At 38.7% G+C, this 23,987-nt stretch overlaps 2 protein-coding genes and 1 long non-coding RNA gene across 4 annotated transcripts; 2 read left to right on the plus strand and 1 right to left on the minus strand.

Moving 5' to 3' along the window:
• Window positions 1–2,551: 2,551 nt before the first annotated feature.
• Window positions 2,552–3,711, minus strand: LOC112198945. Its single transcript, XM_024340025.1, has 4 exons — window positions 3,370–3,711; window positions 3,184–3,261; window positions 3,027–3,115; window positions 2,552–2,840 (listed from the first exon to the last, which is right to left on the minus strand). The coding sequence occupies exons 1-4, from the start codon at window positions 3,709–3,711 to the stop codon at window positions 2,552–2,554; spliced, it is 798 nt and encodes a 265-aa protein (XP_024195793.1).
• Window positions 3,712–5,256: 1,545 nt separating this feature from the next.
• Window positions 5,257–5,946, plus strand: LOC112198946 (rust resistance kinase Lr10). The gene has a single exon (XM_024340026.1). The coding sequence runs from the start codon at window positions 5,257–5,259 to the stop codon at window positions 5,944–5,946; it is 690 nt and encodes a 229-aa protein (XP_024195794.1).
• Window positions 5,947–17,915: 11,969 nt separating this feature from the next.
• Window positions 17,916–20,094, plus strand: LOC112197246. 2 transcript variants are annotated; one of them, XR_005809939.1, is made up of 6 exons: window positions 17,916–18,064; window positions 18,866–18,889; window positions 19,138–19,200; window positions 19,283–19,322; window positions 19,414–19,455; window positions 19,845–20,094. It is a non-coding gene; the product is annotated as an uncharacterized LOC112197246 (long non-coding RNA). The 2 variants fall into 2 exon arrangements; XR_002935601.2 differs by having other exon boundaries at window positions 19,283–19,455.
• The last annotated feature ends 3,893 nt before the right edge of the window (window positions 20,095–23,987 follow it).

Below are 23,987 nucleotides of genomic sequence, written 5' to 3' on the forward strand. Positions count from 1 at the left end.
TTTAGCTGATGAAAGTGCTACCACTTGCTGCTTCTTTGAAGACCAACATATAACACCAGAACCAATATCAAAAACATAGCCTGAGGTGCTCTTTGCCTTTTCATCTCTTGCCCAATCACTATCTGTGTATCCAACAAGTTCATTCAGACAGTGAGCTGCATACAAAATACCATCACTTTGAGTTCCTTTGACATATCTCAGTATTCTTTTTGCTGCCTGCATATGTGACTGACGAGGAGACTCCATAAATCTTCTTATCAGTCCAACTCCAAATGTGATGTTAGGTCTGGTAGTCGTCAAGTAGCGCAAACTCCCAACAAGTTGCTTGTATCGTGTGGGATTAACAAACTCTCCACTTCCATCATTCTTCAATTTCAATCTCTATTCAACTGGAGTTAAGATTGGGTTGCAAAACTCCATCTTAAAACGTTTAAGAATGTCCCCAGCATACTTCCTTTGTGAGATAAAAATCCCCTTCTCACTTTGCACCACTTCGATACCAAGAAAATAAGTCATCAACCCCATATCAGTCATCTCAAAGTGATACGCCAAAGCCTCCCTGATTTCTTCAACTATCTTTGGATTATTACCTGTGATAATAAGGTCGTCCACATACAAGCACACAATAACAACATCTCCCTGCAAATTAGCTTTAACATATAAAGTATGCTCATATGGACACCTTTCAAAATCATTCTCCACAAAGTAGGAATCAATTCGGGTGTACCATGCCCTCGGAGCTTGTTTAAGGCCATATAAAGCCTTTTTCAACTTATACACTTTCTCCGATTGGCCTTCCTTCACATAACCAAGTGGCTGCTCAAGATAGACTTCCTCCTCAAGAGTTCCATTCAAGAATGCAGATTTAACATCCATTTGCAATATCTTCCAACAATTATGAGCAGCAAGGGAAATCACCATTCTAACAGTATCAAGCCTAGTAACAGGAGCAAAAACTTCAAGATAATCAATACCTGGTCTTTGCTTGTAGCCTTTGGCTACCAACCTCGCTTTGAAGCGATCCACATCTCCATTCGGCTTGTACTTGGTCTTATACACCCATTTGACCCCAATGGTTGTCTTTCCTTCTGGAAGTGAAGTGAGCTCCCATGTGTCATTCTTTTCAATAGCATGAATTTCATCATCCATTGCCTTGACCCAATGTTGTTGATGACAAGCCTCATTGAAAGTAAGAGGATCACAATCAGCATACAAAGCAAAGTTGACAATGTCTTCATCTGATATACTTCTCCTTGTAGTGTTCAGCTCATAGTCTTTCAAGTATGGTGGCAAACGATGCTCACGTTGAGGCCTTATTGATGCAACTTCTAGTAGAGACTCTGCTTCTGGAACTTGGTTAGCTGGAGATTGAGTTTCTGGATTGTTAACCTGCTGATCATCATCACTTAAATCATCTTCCAATGGAATGAGTGTGGCTGGTCTCTTTTCTTTTGAACACCAATCCCAAGCACTTTGCTCATCAAAAGTGACATCTCGACTCACTATTACTTTCTTTGTCTCCGGATTATAAAGCTTGTACCCCTTTGTCACCGTGCTATAGCCAATAAAAATGCACTTATCAGCTTTGTCATCAAGCTTCTTCCTTATGTGATTTGGAACATGAGCAAATTAAAGCGATACATCCAAACACCCTCATATGCTGAATGTTGGGCTTCTCACCACTCCACACTTCATACGGAATACTTCCATCAATGCTTCTACTAGGAGACCTGTTCAAAATGTATACTGCACAAGAAACAGCTTCTGGCCAAAAATACTTGGGCAAATTTTTAAATTTCAGCATGCATCTCACCATATCCATAATGGTTCTGTTTTTCCTCTCTGCTACGCCTTTTTGTTGAGGCGTGTACCTGGTTGTCAGCTGGTGTTTAATACCATTTTTCTTCAAGAAGTCATCACAAACAATATATTCTTGGCCTCGATCAGTTCTCAACACCTTTATTTTTCCTCCGCTTTGCTTTTCAATATAAGCCTTGAAGACTTTGAATGCATCACATGCTTCAGACTTATTCTTCAAAATATACACCCATGTCTTCCTACTAAAATCGTCAATAAAAGTGATGAAATATTTCCCACCACCATATGAAGGAACTTCAACAGAGCACAAGTCAGAGTGTATAATCTCAAGGGGCATTTGAGCTCTCAGAGTCTTCCCTTTCGGAAAAGTATCTCTGTGCTTTTTTCCAAGAACACAAGTCTCACAAACTTGGTCTGGAACATGAATAGGAGGCAATCCACAGACTAACTTCTTCCTTGCAAGAGCATTTAAGCTATTGAAATTTAAATGCCCAAAACGCATATGCCACAACCAATTATCACCATTTTCCATAGAACTAAAGCAAGGTAACTTATCATACTACATATATAATGGAAACAAGCAATTAGGAGCCATGGTTACCTCTGCTATTAGTTTTCATCGAGGATCCCTGATGGTGAAAACTCCTTTGAAAATTCTCATGTCATACCCCTTCTCTGATAATTGCCCCACACTAAGCAAGTTGTGACTAAGGCCAGGCACATAGTATACATCTCATATGGTGTTGTACATCCCATTCTTCAGCTGGATAGAAATCTTGCCCTTTCCTTTAACTGGCATCCTTGCAGAATTCCCAAATGTAATCTCTGACCATATTGACTCATTTAGCTCAACGAACAACTCCTTGTGACCGGACATATGATTGCTACAGCTTGTGTCCAGGTACCATGTGATCTGTTCACCATTAATCATAGCACTAAAAGCCATCAACAAAGTCTCTTCACTGTCATTGTTGTCCTCTGCAAACTTGGCATGAAACTGCTTGTTCTCCGACCTTCTCAAGCTATATTCATTTTTGTAATGACCATATCCATGACAATTAAAACATTGGACATTTGCTCTATCTCTTCCTTGACTCCAATGAAAGCCCCTTCCTCTTCCTCTTCTTGTTCCAAATCTGCCCTGTAAACCTCTCTTGTAACTTGAGTTTTGGTTCTTTTGAGTTGAGCTTGACTCACCACGGGACTACCAATTTTTCTCCTTTTTGAAGCTTAACTGAGTTTGCAATGCTTCTTCAATCACCATTTCCAACTTCTCATTCAGCCTTTGTTCATAGGCCTGCAAGGAACTCATAAGTCATCCACCGTCATAGCATTAAGGTCTTGAGACTCCTCAATGGCTGTGACCTGTCCTTCAAACCGCTCCGTCAAGGTTCGAAGGATTTTCTCCACAATCTGGAGTTCTTTGATAACCTCCCCATTGGCCTTCATTTGATTGACAATGGCCAATGTCCTTGCAAAGTAATCAGAGATACTTTCTATTTTCTCCATTTGAAGAAGCTCGAACTGTCATCATAGAGTCTGCAATCTCACCTTCTTCACTTTATCTCTTCCCACAAAGGTATTGATCACACAATCCCAGGCCTCCTTCGATGTGGTAACATGTGCAATCTTCTCATAGATTTCAGAATCAATTGCTCCATAAATATACATCAAGGCTCTGTTATCTTTCTTCCTGTTTCGAATCAGTTCCTCCCTCTGATTTTGTGTGAGATTTGCTTGGTCTCCTGGATCTGTAAATCCATTGATCACCACCTCTGTATACTCCATTATTTTGAAGAAGAGCTCCATCTGAGATCTCCAGTGCTGGAAGTTCCCTTTCCCATCAAATTTACCAACTGGACATTGAGGAAAATCATTCCCTCGGTTCTCCATCGATCACAACACCTGCTCTGCTATACATGCTCTCTCTGTACCTATTCTACTATTCAAGCTCTGATACCAGATGTAGAAACAATACACAGTTCACACAAGCAAATCTATCACACACACACACACGAAGTCAAGAATACTGGAGCAACAAGGGAACATATCATTAGTCACACTCTTACACCCCTTTTAGCCAAAAGTACAAGAGGCACAGCCATATATAATAGCTGTGCAGCAACAACTAATAGTTTAAGGCAAAAGCTACTCTAAACCCAAAGAGCCAGCATGCTAGAGTAATTTACGCCAAAAAAAGGACAGCAGCCTAGAATAGTTCACCTATAGCCACTCCAAACAACAGTACCACACTAAAGCACATCACTAGGTAACTATTACAATAGAACAGGCAATTATTTAAATGAGGCTTGGTTTACTTTTCCAACAGAAAATTTACTACCCTCCAGGCTGCACCAGTAATTCAAGTTCTGAAACATAGAAGATAAAAGCTACAAGGTATTAGTATTTCATAGATGAGCAGGAAAATCACCGAGCACATGGCCACTGATCCATATAAGAGACATTTACAATCAGTTCCAATGTAAGAGATAACCTAGCTAATTATGGAATAGGGATCAATTTCCATTCTTATTACAATCAGCTATATATATATATATATATATATATATATATATATATATATATATATATATATAGGGAAAAACTTACTAACAGTACATAAACTATAGGTCACTAATAACTTTCGTACCTAAACTTCAAAAACTATCATTTTGGTACCTAGACTTTTCACCCCAACCCAAGATTCATACCTGGGATCCACTTTGCCGTTAACGGTGTTAACTTTGTAAGGGTAAATCTGTCTTTTCACTTGCAGGAAGAGAGAAGAAAAAAAAAAATTATGAACAGTACCCATGGTAAGAGAGATGAACAGTGAAATGACAGATTTATCCTTATAAATTTAACACCGTTAATGGCAAAGTGGATCCCAGGTATGAATCTTGGGTCGGGGTGAAAAGTCCAGATACCAAAATGATAGTTTTTGAAGTTGAGGTACGAAAGTTATTAGTGGCCCATAGTTTGGGTACTGTTTGTATTTTTTTCCCATATATATATATATATATATGTATATATATTACAATAAGTTCCATAATATTGCTTACAAACTCTTCCAATCATCAAAACAAGCTGTGATAAGAGAACACCGAGCACATGAAGAACAAGAATTTGATTACCTTTCGGGGCTATATTTCCCCTTGCTCGAAAAACTGAGAGCTAGTGGTAGAGGTAGTTAGCCATCGTGCTCGCAAAGAAGAGTGGTTTTACGGTTACAATCTATAGAAAACAAGGAAACATTGATGTTAGAATGATCATACCTTATGGGCTCTTTATGATGTTATCAATTTTTCGAGTAAGGGATTGGGATTGGCTGCTCTTGAGAGTGAAGAGTTGGAGAGGAAGTCGCTGAGAGTGATTTGGGGCTTGGCTGGTGTTCAAAACGCGACCTAAATGAATCTAAACACTCAACACACCAAAACGATGAACATTGCCTCTGATAAGAGAATTGAAGAACAATTCATGGCAGAAGTTAGTACCCTTGTCAGGATTCATCATTTCAACTTGGTTCGTCTTCATGGTTTCTTCTTTGAGAGACACCTCAGAGCACTTTTTTATGAGTATATGCCAAATGGTTCGCTTGACAAGTTTCTTTTCCATGGAAACAAGATTTTAGGATTCGAAAAGCTTCATGAAATTGCGGTTGGGACAGCTAGAGGGATTGTTTACTTGCACGAAGAATGCCAGCAGCGGATAGTTCACTACGATATACAACCTGAAAATATTCTTTTGGATGTGAACTTCTTTCCTAAAGTAGCTGATTTTGGTTTGGCCAAGCTGTCCAACAGAGACAACACTCATATAACAATGACAGGGGGGAGGGGAACTCCTGGTTATGCTGCACCAGAAGTTTGGCTGCGGTTTCCTATAACCCACAAGTGTGATGTGTACAGCTTTGGTATGCTATTATTTGAGATCATAGGTAGAAGAAGGAACCTAGACCTGAATCTTCCGGAGAGTCAAGACTGGTTTCCGAGGTGGGTATGGAAGAAGTTTGAAGCCGGACAACTAGTAGAGCTAATGCTAGTTTGTGGCATAGAGGAGAAAGATAAAGAGATAGCAGAGAGAATGGTAAAAGTAGTTATCTGGTGTGTTCAGTACAGGCATGAGTAGTTGAGGCCTTTGATGAGTGTGGTAGTGAAAATGCTGGAAGGAGCACTCGAAATTCCTAAACCTTCAATTAACCCATTTCAGCACTTGATGTCGGGCACTCCTATATATCATGGTAGCATATAGCACTAGTGCGTTCGACACTAATTCCTCTCAAACGATAACTGGATATAGCTTCTTGCTTGGTACTCCTATCATGAAGAAATACAAGATTGAAATAGCTAGCGTCTAGTGAAGTAGGCTGAAGTAACTGCCTTCCTCATTTTCTTTCTTTCCCTCTTGCAAAATGTCATATCTTTCAGTCATGTACGTTACTTACAGGCAGTTAGGCAGATGTTTTTTGATGTACAGCTCCTCAAACTATATATGCTAAGCAGTAGTTATCATTGGTATGTAAAACATTCAAACTGCTATTTTATATGTTCCATGACATTTCTTAATTGGTACTAATATTGGAATTTCAAGGAAGTGCCACAATGTAAATTCTACGCATCTAATAATTACTGCAAGAAGATTAACTCGTCATTACATTTTCTAAGTTTATGATCTGAATTATCGTCGTTAAATTCTATAATAGAAGTTCAAACCCACAGCAACATTAGCCGGTCTAAGTGGGAGTTGGCCCAAGGGTATGTACGTTTAAGAGTACACTAAAATCCTATAAATGTTGTAGGAAAATATGATTCGAGAGAATTGTGTATTCTATTATTGATAATAGGAGCCCTTTATATAGGGATTTACAGAGTACATACAATGTAATAGAATCTGAATATAACTAGGAAAACCTTGCCAAGTAACAAAAATCCAGTGGGACAAAAATAACCCTGGTCGAAAGACAAAAAGAGCACAACACATCCTTCACTCTTCGAGATCGAACATGTAGACATCATCCTCCTCCTGATGTCGACATCTCCCCCTGATTGCTACAATCATGGGAGTTCAGATAACTTTCTTAATCCGATACTCTTTACATGTTTCTCGAATGTGGATTTAGGTAACGACTTAGTAAATAAATCCGCCACATTATCCTCTGATCGGATTTGATTTACTGCAATCTTTAGAAGTGATTGTTGTTGCTGATTGTTAAAGAACTTAGTCGATATATGCTTGCTGTTGTCGCCCTTGATGAAACCTAATTTCATTTGCTCAATACAAGTGATACACTCAAAGTGAGTGCCAATTTAAACCCTGCATCAGATTGTAGTAAGTGTAAGTACGTAGGGTATCGTTCGAAGCTGGGGATTGGGATATACTTCCTGTCAACAACGTTAAACAAATTAGTATTATTCACAAAGTATAAAAGAAAAATAAAAAATATATATTTACAGAATTACAAGATAGGGGGGATTTATAAAAGTTTGTATTCTAATCTAACTATATAATTCATGTGATCGATCAAACCATGAATCAAGATAGAAGTAAATGAATGGAGAAGATGGAAATGTACGTAGTTATCAACCATTAACACAAAAATAGAATATCAAATTATCAATCACAAATCAACATATGATGAAGATAGAAATCAATCAAGAACAGAGATGAACAGATACAAAGTCCTTATTACTTCCCTTAATTAAATTAACTAGATGAACGCACCATAGTTAACCCTATTAAACATGCAATGCTAGTCATAGAACACTACTCACTAACAAAACATATTTAACGCATAAAGATCAATGAAAATTTGATTGATTTAAGCAAAGACAACAAGTTAGAACACTAATCTTATCATGCAAAACTCATTGTTGATTTACCTAAGGAACTATAGGTTTTCCACTTAAGCAATTAAGACCTAGAACGCTAGCAAATCTTAATTTAGATTCAATTACATGCAAACCCTAATTGTTTCGAAACAATTAAGATAAACACATAAAAGGTGGGATTGAAGCACAAAATTAACAAACAATCATCATCACATATAGATATCGCAATTAACAATCTGAAAATCCTAAAACGTTTTCATGCTTCCCATGGTAAAGACATAACCCGTTTGGGAGCGACCTTTGTGAGGCTCAGAGATACCCTGCATCAGCAAAACTCATCAAGATATCGTTGTCATTTTGATGGAGGGGAGGAGTAGTAGGACGCCGGCCACTTTGGGCAGTGGCGTCGACAACTACATCACGAAAATTGGCGTTTTGCCTTATGGGGTCCGATCCCAAACTTCTGTCATTTCTTTTCTCTTTGTAGGGATAAAATAAGCCCATATCAATTGTACCTTTTAAGTATCGAAAGATTGTCTTTACACCAATCCAATGGCGGCTTGTTGGGGTGGAACTATGTCTTGCTAACAAGTTCACTGCGAATGAGATGTCCAGTCTTGTGCATTGAGCTAAATACAATAATGCGCATATTGCACCTAGGTAGGGCACTTCTTCCTCTAACAACTCGTCGTCCTCATCCTTTGGATGAAACGGATCTTTTCCAGGCTCAAGACTTCGGCTAATCATGGGAGTACTCACAGGCTTTGCTTTGTCTTCATTAAAGCGTCTTAGTAATTTCTGAGTGGATGCTGACTAATGGATCATAATCCCATCACTACGGTGCTCGATTTCTAATCCGAGACAAAACCGTGTCTTCCCAAGATATTTCATCTCAAATTCGGATTTCAAGTACTTAGCAGTTTCTCTTAACTCATCTAGAGTTCCAATTAGGTTCATGTCATCGACATAAACTGCTACAATTGCAAATCCAGAACTTGTCCTTTTAATAAACATGCATGGGCATATTTCATTATTTATATATCCCTTCCCAATCAAGTAATCACTTAGACAGTTATACCACATCCGTTCGGATTGTTTCAATCCATATAGTGAGCGTTTCAATCTTATAGAAAACGCGCTCCGTGGTTTAGAGCTACTTGATTTGGGTTATTGAAGTCCATCTGGAACCTTCATATATATCTCTGAATCTAGATCCCCATAGAGATATGTTGTAACCACATCCATAAGCTGCATGTCAAGTTTTTCAGAAACTATCAAACTGACAAGGTAGCGGAACGTTATAACATCCATTACGGAAGAATATGTCCCCTCGTAATCGATTCCAGGGCGTTGGGAGAAACCTTGCGCCACAAGGCTGGCTTTGTATCTAACTACCTCATTTTTCTCATTACGCTTTCTAACAAAGACCCATTTATGGCCAACAGGCTTTATACTTTGTGGTGTCAGCGTTATAGGCCCAAATACCTGTCTCTTTGTTAGTGAATCCAATTCAGCCTGGATCGCATCTTTCCATTTAGGCCAATCCGCTCTTCGTTGACATTCTCCAACAGAGCGAGGTTTGATATCATCATGTTCCATGATGCCTTGAGCAATAGAATATGCAAACGCATCGTCAAGGATAATGGAGTTTCTCTTCAACGTCTCATATACACTAGTGTAATTCATGGAGATCTCTCTATTCTCTAGAATTGGTTCTGACATTGGAGCATCCCCTGATGATGTCTCTTAGACATAACCATAATCCGGAATATCTTCATGAGATGGATTATCTATATCGATGATTAATGGATCTTTTTGTGCCAAACTCGCTTTCTTTCTTGGGCAAGAATCCATCGAACCTTTGGGCCTCCCTCGTTTTCTTGTAGGGAGGCTGGCCTTAGCCACAGTGCCATCTCCACTAGGTACGGTGGGGTCATGCCTATCTCCCCTAGGTATGGCGTCATATCCTCCACTTTTGGGGATATCAATCCTTGCAGGCACGTTTGCAGCAGGTATGTGTGATCTCGTCACTTTAGCAATATCAGAAAACGTATCAAGCATCGAAATAGGGAAATTAGTGTGCATAACCAATGTTCTAGCAACCATTTGAAGTCTTTTAATGCATGACAGTTTTTGCGAGTCCATTTTGGGTATGAACATGAGGAACTGGATGTTCAACTTCAATCCCAATGGACATGCAATAATCGATCATAAAAGGTTTTTGATGTCAACTTTCTAGCATTGTCAAGACATATTGACTTAATAGGATGATCAAGGTGGTGAGCCCGTAGCTTAATAATTTGTGCCTAGTCTAGCAAAAGCAGTGCTCCTTGTGGACAAAAGCATGACATGTGACCAGCGTGTCGATGCATCAACCAACAACATAAAATATCTAAATGGTCCTCAAGGTGGTTGAATAGGTCCACAAATATCACCTTGGATTCTTTGCAAGAATGGAATATTTTCTTTAGTGCCCTTTGCATAGGATGGTCTTGATCCTAATTTTGCTAAAGAGTAGGCTTTGTAGAACGAAATATGGGCTTTAGAATCAACCAATGAGGATTTTGGTTGAGCCACAAAGTCACAATTAACTTGAGAAGTAGAAAGAGGAGTCAAATTATCATAAGTGGCGTCAAAGCCACCTTTTTGCTGTAAGGGGATCACGGCACCGGCGTTGGCCGGCCGACGGGGCACGACGGCGACCTCCCGAGGCGCGGCAGTGGTGCTTGTCTCTCCGTGAATCAACTTTTGATTCTTACTTCTCTTCGTTCTGAAGAAAGGATGTCCATGTGAAGTCTTTAATATACGGATCATCATGTCACCACCTAGGTGTCCCAAATGGTCATGCCAAAGCCTATTTGTGTTAGAATCCCAAAGATCATCTCTTATAACATTGTTGGATTCAATTACTCGAATAGTGGTTACATATAACCCACTGGAACGACACATAAGTTTCTCTAATACTCGTTTTTGTCCGTAGTCCTTAGAGGTGATGTAAAGGAACTCTTGTCCATTCTCACAATGTGTTTCCACATGAAAACCATTGGCTTTTATATCTTTAAAGCTCAAAAAGGTTCTTCCAGCCCTAGGAGCATATAGAGCTTCGGTGACATTAATAATTGTGCCATTTGGCAACAGAAATTGAGCTGGTCCTCAACCATGAATCAATTTTGATGACCCAGCCATCATAGTCACTGAAGATCGAGTAGGCATCATCTCAATGACTGATTTCCTATGTCGAAGTATAGTATGCATACTAGGCACTATCCACGAGGCATTCTGGCTCTCCGGGAAACATACTTAAAAATAATAAAGTTCGAAATTAAAATTGTGTCCAAGACATTCAATAAAATAAATCGAGACTTTATTAATAATAGCCAATGATTACATCAAAGTTTCTTGACCAAAATCTAATCCAAAATAATAAAATCAAACTTAGACAAATAGTAATTACTCCATCCTTTCGATAACTCCAATTGGTTGTGATCAGGTAAGATAAGTCAATATTTTGGTGGAGCTATGCTCTCTTGTAAAACCGTTCTCTCGGTTCAAACCTTTCCTAGACATCACAATTAATTGGATGGATCTAGACGAGAAAGAGTTAAAGCAATTGTCATTTATTGATTAAGGAATAATTGCCATTACATAATTCTTGGAAAATTAAAACACTATCTAATCAAAATATGCGGCATCCATGTGCTTGTCTTCGCCAGATTTGAAGTCTGTTATAGTGAGATTGACGTCATTGTCATCTCCATCATCTCCCTTAGTGGCGAGATAGGCTTCTTGCTCCCTCAAGTCCCTATACGCCTTGTATTGTGCAGCTAACTTGTTGCTTGCATTGCATTGTTTGAACCACTGCTCACTTGATCCACACTTATGACAAATGTCATTGTGGTTGCCTCCCTTCAATTGAGGTGCACCCTGTGCATGTTGTTGGCGTCCCCTAAGGGGATTGGCACCACCACCACGGCCTATGGCGGCTCCACCATAACCAGCTGCGCCACGCCCTCTTCTCCCATGTTGGCCCGAGTTGCCATATGTTCCCGCTCCAATTTAGTGGTTACCTTCCTTTTTAGGACTGTCATATGGACCCACACGTTCGTTTTGTCCCTTATCTTTAGGGTTCTGCTCCTTTCTCCCTCCTTTGGGTGCATTATAATTCACCTCGTGAACGCTCTTAGTTCCAACGAGCCTTGAATTATAATTTTTCACGAGAATGTTATCATGTTTCTTAGCTATAGACATAACATTGATTAGCTGATGAAACCTCGTGATCCGTCCAGCATTGTACTCACTTTTATATTGCTTTGAAACCAAAAGCTAGGGCTGGGATCGGGCCGAGCCCGGGTAAAATTTGATGGGCCCGGGTTATGGCAACTTTTTTCGGGCCGGGCCCAAATAATGATTTTTTAATTTTAGGACCGAGTCGGGCCCGGACCGATTTTTACGGGCCGGGTTTTCCGGGTTTTCTGGCCCAATAACCTGATTAGGAGGAAGAGAAAAAAAAATAACAGCTAACTGATACAGTGAAACAAAATGAAAAAGAACAAGTTCCAAACTTCCAGTTTTCCACATTCCAACAATTCAAAGTCCAACTGAACAAGATCCACACTCCAACATAACAAATTGCAGATTAAAATCTTCCAAGTTTTAAATAAACAACTTCATAATCAAATACTCCCAACTTCCAAATAAAGTAAAAAACAAGTTCCAAATATTGTAGAATGCTAAAGTGTTCCCAAACCCAACTCCTTGAACTTGGCTTCAATGGCTTCACTTTTTTCTTCTCTATCCTCTTTCTCTTGATCTTCTGTGATGTTGGAGGCTGCTTTTCTTCTTTTCGTTCTTCTTCAGAAGCTGGAACAATTTCTTTCGCCATCGTCGAATCATCAGTGGCCATATTCAACACTGAAGCTGAGGAGGGAAAAAAAAAATCAAAACAGAAAACAATATCAACACTGAAAGCTAAAGCATAAATTCAACAACTTGGAAACAACAAAAAATAAAAACAAAACACCAAAATTTTGGGTAAATTATACAAAATTAACCTGCAAATCTGTTCCTTTGAGGAATGAGGCCTGTAATTTTTCACTTGCAATCGTCAACTCCTGCAATTTTACAATCCGAAATTCCTCAGACTTCTCATTTTTTGACCCCCTCAATGGACTATCTGCATTCACTTCCTGCAGCCAAAGCTTCTCCCTCACTTCACGAAGCGCGATTTCCAACAACAAGAAAGATCAGCAGAGACCCACATCACCAAGATCAGTTAAAAACCCTAAAAACATTACACAAAAAAAAAGGAGCAAGATTTATAGAAAGAGGGAGAGATTGGAGCTATGAGTACCACGGTGATGGTGTTGTCCTCCACGTCGGATAACGGTGCCGTAGACCTTCCATGTGATATCAGACGGTGCAGATCTTGACCTTCCCAGAATCCCCGCAACTCAAAAAGCTTCCTCGCAGATCTTGACCTTCAGTTCCTCGCAGACCTTCCTCGAAGATTCTTCACACGGCCATGAAAGATTGAAAGGAAATCGCATCAATTTTGGTTATTGGAAGAGGTGGTTTCGAATTCAATCCCAACAATGAAGTTCAAAGAGAAGGTTTTACTTACAGTGGGTAGGAGAGATCGAACCGGCAAGGGTGGGTCGGCGGTAGAAGCGGCGACGGGGTGGGTCTGCGGATGGTGGCCGAGAGAGAGAGAGAGAGTGAGTCGAAAACGAAAAGAGACTGAGAGAGTGAGGCCGCTGACTCGGTTAGGGTTGAGTGATTTAAGTTTTAGTTGGGTTAGGAATCGCCTGTGCACACATATTGTAAGCCTGAATACACCTACCAATAATATGCAAACATGTGTCAATTGCACCAATTTTTGGGCCTTCGGGCTTTTTTATTTTTTTTATTTTTGGGCCCGGGCCCGGACCGTATTTTATTTATTTCGGGCCGGGCCTTGAAAAACATGTAAAATAAATATTAAAGCCCGGACCGTTCGGGCCGGTCCCGGGCCGGTTCCGGGTCGGGTTCCGGGCTTCCGGGCTAAAATCCCAGCCCTACCAAAAGCGCTAAGACGAAGAAGGTGGAGAGAGTTTTCTAAATTAGCTCTTCATCTGTGATATTCCACAGAATGCCAACATAGATTTGATGCACAGAGCTTCTAAATTATATTTAGAGATGGACTTGAAGTCAGCGAAGCGTAGACTATTCCACTTCACCTTCAAGTCAAGGAGGAGGGAATCTTGGACATTGCCAAAGTGCTCTTCTAGAGCCACCCATAGTTTTCTTGGATCCTAGATCGACATGTACTCCCATTGGAGTGAATCATCCATGTGTTGTCACATCAAGATGAGATCTGTAGCCTTCCTTGTTGGCGTTCACTATAGTATGACATTCGGATTTGGTGCATGAATTATGGGCAAGATCCCTTTTGTAGTGAAATGGTTCTCAACATCGGTCACCCAACTACGGTAATCTGTGCTTGAAGAGTCAAGCTTGGGAAAGTCGAGTTTTGTTGATCATTCGACATCCTGAAAAGAAAAAGGAGAATAGATTAGTTTCAGAGTTAAAAACTTCTACGACAACTAATATAAGATTTCTGAGCCTCAATACTACCAAGAAATCGATTTCTAAGAATATTTGGATTAGACCGAAACAATGATGTTTATATCCGAAATTAACGAACGCTCTTAGTTCATATATGGTGTGAACTCCCCACAATTCCGCTCTAAAGAATTGAACCCATGTTACAAGAAAGGTGGGATGAAGAAGAAGGGAGGTTGGAAGTCCCCCGAGAAAAAAGAAAGAAATTTAAAGTACAGAAAGCAGGAACTTTAATTGTAAAGACTTACATGTTTGTTTTGAAGCTTGAAACACGCGCGTGTTGATGCAAGCGTGTTGAAGCGAGGCTAACCGGGAGCTTGAAGTGAGGTTAGCAGAGGAGACCAGGCGAGACTAACGTGCAGGAGGCGAGGCGAGGCTAACCGACAGAAGGTGAAGCAAGGCTAACTGGGTAGATGTGAGGCGAGGCTAACCGACAGAAGGTGAAGCGGGGCTAACAGGGTAACGCGGGGCCGCGTTGGGCAGACACTAGCGAGGAAGGAGGGGCTAATGGGTCGGCGAGAGGGCGAGCGGATGCAGGTGAGCACAGGGGCGATTGCGGACCTGGGCTGCAGAGGCAGTGAGGCTAAAGGGAGAAGGTGCAGGGGCGCGCTGGGCTGCAGGGGCAGCGAGGCTAGCATGGGCTAGGTGCTTGCGGCTGCAGGTAGCAAGGCTAATGGTGAGGCTAACAGTGGGGAAATTTTTCTGGTTTTTGGGTTTTGATTTCAGGGTTAGGGCTAGTGCTGATAACGTGTTTAAGGAAATAAGATGCAAGAGAGGTTGTATAGAGAATTGGTGTGTCTATCATTGATAATAGAAGCCCTATATATAGGGATTACAAAGTACAATATCTTGGAGTATAAGAATTCCTATTCTAACTTGAATTGAGAATCTAGAACCTTCTCTCCTATTACAACAATAGAAAGTAAACCTAATTTGACAAAGCACACTAAAAGTCAACATTCTTCGACAATTATTGTGCTGTGGGCTTATTAGACTTTATGACCATGTTAAATAGTTACTGTGAATGATGTAGGACAAGAATGGGCCCAATTTAGTCGGAAACCATAAAAGCAAAGAAGCAGCGTAGAATCAAGAGGAGTGATTGGAAAATAGGTAACTCACGCGTAATGAGGTTACTAGCCGCTAGAATATTAAAGAATATTTGGTTTTGGACTTTTCGGGTTTCTTGTGCGAAAAGTCAGGTTTTGATTGTGAATTAGATTGGATCAACTTTTGGCCAGAACGTCAGTTTAAGACGCATGATATCTTTCCAGAATGGGAACGACAAGATCTTCAAGACTCACTTTAGTGAGCCCTAACAGATTTAGGCCAAAATATATCGTCTTAATTATCTGATTCAAGATTTAATATTTTTAGGCTAGTTTTACATTTGTTTTAGGATTCTTTTTATTTTAAGTTCTTAGTTTCCTTTTAAATTTGGATTCTTTTGGATTTCTTGATAGATTATGATTTTAGGTTTTGGATGCCTATATAAGCACCATCATGCTTTGTATTAGAATAAGTTGTTTTTTTTTTTTTGAGAATAAGAAACCTTTATTAAAATAAAACAAAGTTACATAACACGGGAATGACTAGTGGTGGATAAGAATTCCCCACTCTCCTCCCAAAAACCTAAACTAGTTATGGGTCCGTCACCATAAATGACTTCCATGAGCCGAAAGGGCCTAACCCCTAACCACCTATACCGCCCAACGTCTCGAACTACCGAGAATCTCGAGAATATCGATACCACCTCATAGACAACCGCTAAAACAACCAACGCCCTCTTCCACACCGTGTCCCAAATATGCCAAACCACGTACAAGGATCGCTCGTCAGCACATTGACCATAAGATAAAACCCACAATAAACCAAATCGTCCCCAGGAAAAACACCACATGCATGGCACCTCAATTTGACCCAACCCTACCTCAAAAGAGTAGGGACATGCTACAGACCAGAAAAACCTAATAAAAACCCTAACCAAGAAAACTACTTTAAACAAAGGCATAGACCAGCCGCTGCAAACATCTTCCTTCTCCTCAGATGACCTGCCAGCAAACCACCACCATAAATCTGTCCCGTCGAACTCGCAACGTCGGAGAGACGCAATCCACGCAGCAAGCCACACCAACCTCAACTTTTGTCGGCCGGATCTAGGCTTAAAGCCAGATCCCTACGAGCCCACACCGAGTATCAGTAGGAAACTCGCTGGTCTTGTCTCCCGACTTCGTCGATCCGCTTGATAGTCAGACACCCTTGCACTCTCCACCTATCGACCAAACTCATAGAGATATTCGGCGCCATACGATCCATGGCATACCGCCGCCACGATCTGGCCTCCAAGCCTACGTCGATCGCCAACCATCCATCCATCATGCCCACCTGCGCCGCCGCCTGAGAGGAACGAAAAGTCATACACGACCAAGAAGAACAAATCGGAGACCAAAACTGGAGCCCCGAGACCCCATAATCCCGTCCGGCAACACCTGCCACTCGTCGATGAGGCCGGGACCTATGATCGACGTTGGGGCGCCGCCGGACAGGCAGCAACCACTTCTGTGCTTTTTCCAAAACCTAGTTTCTTCCCTCTATTCTCGGAGCAGATCGTCAAAACCACCACTCTTTATTGCTCTATGAAGATGTTAAGTGTAGATCTTACCGAATTGTATTAGAATCTGTTTATCATATCAAATTTAATAAAATGAGAGTTTTTTCTCAATTCTCTAGTGGACTCTAGATTTATCTTTTTAAGGTTTATTGCTTGTAAACCCAGGTTACGGTAGAGTTTTTCTGGTATTCCTTGCTGATTACTAGTTAGAAAACACGTCAGTGGAAGAAGTCAAACTAGGATGAAAACAAATCAAGGAATTCCAAAATTATAAAATTTCCTTCGTGTTTGGATGAGGGAAAAAATGATGGAATTTAATTGAAAGTGAGGATTTCATAATTCCTAAAAACCAATTCCATCGTTTGGCATTATCATATTGGAAATTTTAAATTTCTCTGTAGAAAAAAATGAAAGAATTCGTTATTTAAATTCCTCACTTCAATTTCCACCAAAATAGGTGTTATTTACGAATTTCTTTGCAGTATTCAATTTTTATTTCCAAAACAAGAATTTTTTTCTATTTTATTTTTTATTTGTTTTAAACTTTCTTAATTTATTACACATTTCAAATCCTAAATAGATGCAACCAAACAATAGAAATTGCAATTAATGGAATTTTAGATTGATGGAGTTAAAGATTCCATCATTTATAAATTCTTACGGATTTTATAATTTTCTTATCCAAACGCACCGTCACGGAGAACACGGACTCCAAATGAAAGATAAGATTGCTGGAAATTTAATCTATTTTGTCTTAATGCTCTAACATGGAGAACACGTGTTCTCCAAGTCTTTGTATGATTATATTATAAGTCTTTGGAGCTTCTTCCACCCACCTAGGTGGGTGCTCACCTGGGTTGCGTGCAATACACGCGCTGTTAGGATCCGTTAGGCCAAAAAAACGTCTAGGTCAATAAAACTTGTTTTACTACACTCACATGCCTTGCACGTGATATACAGTGGAAATAACCTAAAACCTAAAAAAAAATACTCTAATTTTTCTCAGCAGCCACATGGAACGGTTGGGTCTCCACAAAATATTGGGAAGGAGAAAGCAACTATTATGAATACCCAAACGAGAAGAGGAGACACAGAATATTGGGAAGGAGAGATCGAATCAGGCTGATTAAACCTCAGCATCGGTGCCTTCTGCAGATTCCCCTCCTTCTTGAAGTAGGCGTAGGCGCCGTCCCGGAATTGTTATCCGGTAATTGTGTGTTATCTTTTTCCTTTGATTTGGGTTTCCTTGCTAATTGATTTTTGTGCTTGTTTCGTATGGTTTTCTTTCAAAGAACAATTTAATTTCATGTTGTTTACATAGTACACGATCATCACTGTCCTCGCATCTTTGTTTTAATTTCTTCAATTCTTCACATAGTACTCCATACCGTATTAGCTTTTGTTGGCTATCTTAACTAAGAATTGACTGGCCAATGTATGGATAGTCTCTTGGGTTCTAACTTCTTAGCTGCTTCAATTTTGAAATTTTGGTTTGCTTTGTTTCTGAACTTCATAGAACTTAGTTTTATTCCTTTGTTTTTGTTGTTGAAAGTTTATGAACTGCTGGGGTTGAATATGGCTTATAGGCTTTGGGTTGAGATTTCAGTCTATTCCTCAGTTAAGATGTTCTTCATTAGCTTGCGGATTGCTTGGATGTAGATTTTCTTTTATGAGGTGACACCACAAAAATATTAAGAATTAATGAAATTTCAACAAGTGTGTCAAGTTCTGCTGCATTTAGAACTGCAAGGGAAGAATCAGAAGAAACCTCATTTCTGTTTAACATGTTTATCATATCTTCTTCCTTTGATATTCAATTAACTCCCCTGTGATTTGATTTGGACATTACTCTACCTAAGGTTTCTTTCGTACAAAACTAAATACATATCGTATTATTTTTTTCGCACACTATTTGTTCTTTAGAAAACTTTTGAGGTTTCGTTTTCAAAAGATTTTGGAGTTTCCCACCTAATAGAGTTTTTCCTGTGGTTTTCTTTAAATCTTTCAGGTATCTGACTAATTATGGTTCCAGGTAACCCCTCTGTTCTTCTCCATTGAACTAAATTTGGTTTCCCCAACACCTGTGGTTTCTTTTTCCAATTGATCTCAATTCCTAAACAATTTGAACAAATCCTGACCCATTTTAGCTTAGTCTTTCCCTTCTTATGTCACTGTTTGGTTAAGCTTTTACATTATACTGTTTGGTTTAGTATGCAATTGCTATGAATGGGAGAAAATGATTTGGATTAATTTCATGATTTTCATCGTCTGTATTTGCAGGGGTCCATTCACTTGCAATTGTCATGACTGAAACAGAAAGAGGAAGACTTGAGCAATACAAAGGTAAGGGCATAAGGCATGTTTATGCAGATTGCAGATTAAGGTTTGTCCTGCAATTGAAGGTTTAACTTCTTTTTTTTTTCAGGTCTTGATGTTTTGGAATTTATATAAGGGGTTCAAACCAGGTGAATGGACAATATATATCACTGTAAGAAAGAGATTGGTGTAGCAATTTATTTGGATTTGCTTACTGAATGATTTTGATTCCACGTGTAGTAATGGATCCATTGCAATCACTATGCGGAAGGAAAAAACAAGGTTATCTGATGAATGTGTATGTAATTGCTTAGTGTTACTTATTTGAGTCTCCTTTCTTTTTCTTTTTTTCTTTTTTTCATTTTTTCATTTTTTCATTTTTTCATTTTTTCATTTTTTCATTTTTCATTTTTTCATTTTTTCATTTTTTCATTTTTTCATTTTTTCATTTTTTCATTTTTTCATTTTTTCATTTTTTCATTTTTTCATTTTTTCATTTTTTTTTTGCTTATTAATATATATTTTAAGCTGTGGGAGGGGAGAAACATGAGTTCTCTTCATGTCCTTGTGTGTTTTTTTTACTTTCACTTTTAACACTCATTGTTAGACTAACTGTTTCGTGCATCCAGTACTTATTATGGACTACAATACCATTTTCTTTTTTGGTGAAGGACTATGATACTCTTTAGACTAGCAAGAAACATGGGACAACTGCATTCTTTATGTCATCCTCAGTTGGTATGTGTGTACAGTAATGGCAACGATATTATGCCTAGAATATTCCTTCACAAGGGAAGAGGTTTCAAGCAGTCATTAGAGATGGCAACTAGAGAAAGACTCGCCCCTCAACTTGCTACTGCCTAAACTGTTAAAGCAATGTATTGGTAGTTAAACTTATAAAAGATATTTATGCTGTTTGTGGTAAATGGTACTAGGCAATCAATTGTATCTTTTTTATTTTGTTACTTATGTACGTAAATGAAAAAAAAATTTCTTCTTTTTTTGGTTACATAATACTTGATATGAATGCAAAGATTTGTCCAACTTAGGTAATACCATTAACATGTGTCTAAGGACATCTAGGTTATATCTTGGTCTTAACTATTAATGAAATGACAGTTTGAGTAATTTATTGTGAGAGCCCGTATCCAAAACAGGGATGTTTTTATTTTGTTTTTGTTTGGTTGTTGTGGTAGTCATATTTTCAGTTTATCTAGTGCTACTGTTTTCATAGACTTTGTGGTATCCTTGTGTATTATTTTTGTTTCCATGATAAGCTTAGTCTTCGTAATTTTTGTTTGTTTGTTTGGTAGTCATATTTTCAATGAGGATTAGTATGTGCAGCTTCCAACTTTGTAGCAACCCATTGTCTAACTGAAGTCGACAAATCTTGCGCAGCTTATACGAATTGGACCTCCAGAGCAATTGATTTCGACCGCATTGTTCATTTGACCACGAAATCTTCAATCCACTGCTAAATCAAAACCCACGAAATTGAATTTAATATCAATCCTTAACCCTTAAAATTGCCCCAAATTGAATTGATTAATTTGAAATCATACTTGCATTGAATTGATTGATTGCCTGAAATTGAAGAGGGAGACTAACAGAAGTAGGTTACTTTGATCTCTGAGAGAAATAAAGAAGGTGAGAGTCTGAAAGACTAAGAGGGAGTGAAAGGAACTGTCTGGCGAACAAGACGTAGACTCGGCCACTCGGGATTCCAGTTCGGCAGCGGTTTATTACTTGGGGTGGGCTTGACAGTCCTACACCCAATTAGAAAAACCTAAAAAAAATAAAAAAATCAAGCCTCCCAAGTCCTCTCAAATTTAATTTTTTTGTTGAAATCTTTTTAGTAAGTTATACCTCAAAAGTTATGTAAATAATTAACATTAGTCACATGAACATTTGCATGTCAAAAAAAGACCAATTCACCGAAAAAAAAATTGTGAAAATATACTGTTAAGTTATTTCTCAAGTGGACGTCATAATCATTTGAATAATGTATTAATATAGTAATTGAATAGCGCAAGTTGATGATTTTACACTAAGGTGTAATCTCAAATTTATTAATTTTCAATTTCAATTATATGGATCGCACAAAATCCTTATATATCTACTAATGTATTCTAACTTGTTTATTAGTTATATGAAAAAGTATACCTTTCATAACCAACAAGGCTGAGGAAATAGAATTTATGAAATTCAACCGCTGGATATTTTCATGACATGAAGAAATGGCTATGATCAAAGTTTCAACTATTTTCGTTTTCGTTTGGATCTTGATCTCTGTGGTCAATCGTAAACCCTAAATACACATAAAACAAATATTCACATAACCACTCATCCACAACCTTTTTTTTCGAGTTGTCAGGTCTCACACTCTCGTGGGTATGAGCTATATAAACTAATTTAAAATTTGCAGAAATTCTAGTTCCTTGTGGTTCAGCTCCTCTTAGGGAAGTATAAGCGTAAAAAAGGTTGACCGTTTTGTTCCATATTGAAATGACGGCGGATGCGGTTAATAATTTTACATAGTACCTACTAAGACGCTATAAATATATGGGTAATCTCAAATTTATCAATTCACGATTTCGATTATATGGATCGCACAAAATCCTTGTATGGCTACTAATGTAGTCTAACTTGTTTATGGAAAAATAACGGCGGATGCGGTTAATAATTTTACACGGTACCTACTAAGACGCTATAAATATATGGGTAATCTCAAATTTATCAATTTACGATTTCGATTATATGGATCGCACACAATCCTTGTATGCCTACTAATGTAGTCTACCTTGTTTATGGAAAAATATACATCTCATAACCAACAAGGTGAAGGAAATAGAATTCATGAAATCAACCGTTGGATGTTTTCATGACATGAAGAAATGGATATGATTAAAATTTCAACTATTTTCGTTTTCGTTTAGGTCTTGATCTTTGTGGTCAACCGTAAACCCTAAATACACATAAAACTAATATACACATAACCACTCATCCACAACTTCTTTTTTCGAGCTGTCAAGTCTCACATTCTCATGGGTATGAGTTATATAGACTAATTCAAATTTTTCAGAAATTCTAGTTCCTTGTGGTTAAGCTCCTCTTAGGGAAGTATAAGCGTAAAAAGGATTGACCGTTTTGTTCCACATTGAAATGACGGCGGATGGGGTTAGTAATTTTACACGATACCTATTAAAACTCTGGATAACCTCAAATTTATCAATTTCCAATTTTGATTATATGGAGCGGCAGGATCGCACAAAATTCTTATATGCTTACTAATGTAATCTAACTTATTTATTAGTTATATGGAAAAATATACATCTCATAACCAACAAGGTGGAGGAAATAGAATTCATGAAATTCAATAGTTGGATGTTTTCATGACATGAAGAAACGGTTATGATCAAAATTTCAACTATATTCGTCTTAATTTGAGTCTTAATCTATGTGGTCAATTGTAAATCGTAAACCCTATTTATTTTTTTTTCAAATTTTATTCAATTTAATTTTTAGGTCACTAATTGCCACCATATTTGAGATAATCAATTCAGTTTATTATAAATTGAAAAAAAAAAACCAATTGCCAACCATATTTTTAGATAATAAATTCAGTTTAGTATCAATTGAACAAAAAAAAATAAAAAATAAAGACAAAGTGAAAACAAAAAGGGAATGAGGTGGCTCGAACTTGAGTTGCCACCCCAACGCATCATGCATTAGCCACCGCACCAAAACCAAGACTTTTCTCTATTGACTTTGCTTTATTAACTTTAATTCGTTCTGAGGGCTGATTCTTCTTCTTCCTTCTCCAGATTCCGCAATTTTAGTCTAGAGATTTAAAGTCTAGAGCACAAAGCAATTGTGAGTTTGTGACTCGATTTCCATTTTTCCACGCCATAAAAATTCACATCAAGCAGAAGACCAGTGTCCAGTGAAACGCTAAATTGCTTGGCTGCGCAAGAAATTTTTGGTTAGGTTTCCAGGCGGCAATGGTGATTATATGTCGACTTCCCTATCAATTAACACGATCGAAATTTAGTTCCTAAACCCATTAAACCCATATATTCTAAATCAAACACTATCTGTTTCTTGTTCGGCTACTTCTCGATTTCGTAGATGAGGCACAGCAGTCGACGACCTCGACGATGAAGGCCTTGCGGCCAGCGTAGCGATTGTGGAGGAGGATTCGCCCAAAAAATGAAGAGGACCTCTTCGTAAACAAGGAAGAAGAAACAGAGATTTACATTTACCCATCCATTGGTTTTTTACCTCATTGATCGAAGAGTTTTTTATTTGAAACCGTGACCGTGTCTCCGTCTATTAGCTAACGACGGATCCAATGGCCTACATTGGCTAGTCGCGTAAGGAGCGCCAGATCTCTTGACAGCACACGGGATGACCACCCACCTGCGTGGGTGGAAGAATTTTCGATAAGTCTTCGCGAGTTCGTGGAATCATCGAAACCAAAAAGTCAAATACTAATTAACATGCATGACTTCCAGTGGTCAAATAAACGTATAGTCCACTCTTCTTCTAGCTCTCTAATACTCCTCATGCCTTGTTTTTCATCTTCTTTAAATAGACACAGTCTAGGTCTTGTGTAATCTAAATCTAAATTTTGCGACTCTTTGTATATCTGCAACTTTATTGAATACTATTTATACTGGTTATCTATCTCCTGATTAATGTCGAGAAATTACACTGCCGTTGCCGTGGCCGTTGCCGCTTTCGTTGCCGTTGTGTTGGAGAGTTACCATGGACTAGCATTAGGTGTGCTGTCTTTTTCTCTTTCTGCCTTCTAA

Source organism: Rosa chinensis, chromosome 4 (genome assembly GCF_002994745.2).
Source record: "Rosa chinensis cultivar Old Blush chromosome 4, RchiOBHm-V2, whole genome shotgun sequence".
Taxonomy (NCBI): domain Eukaryota; kingdom Viridiplantae; phylum Streptophyta; class Magnoliopsida; order Rosales; family Rosaceae; genus Rosa; species Rosa chinensis.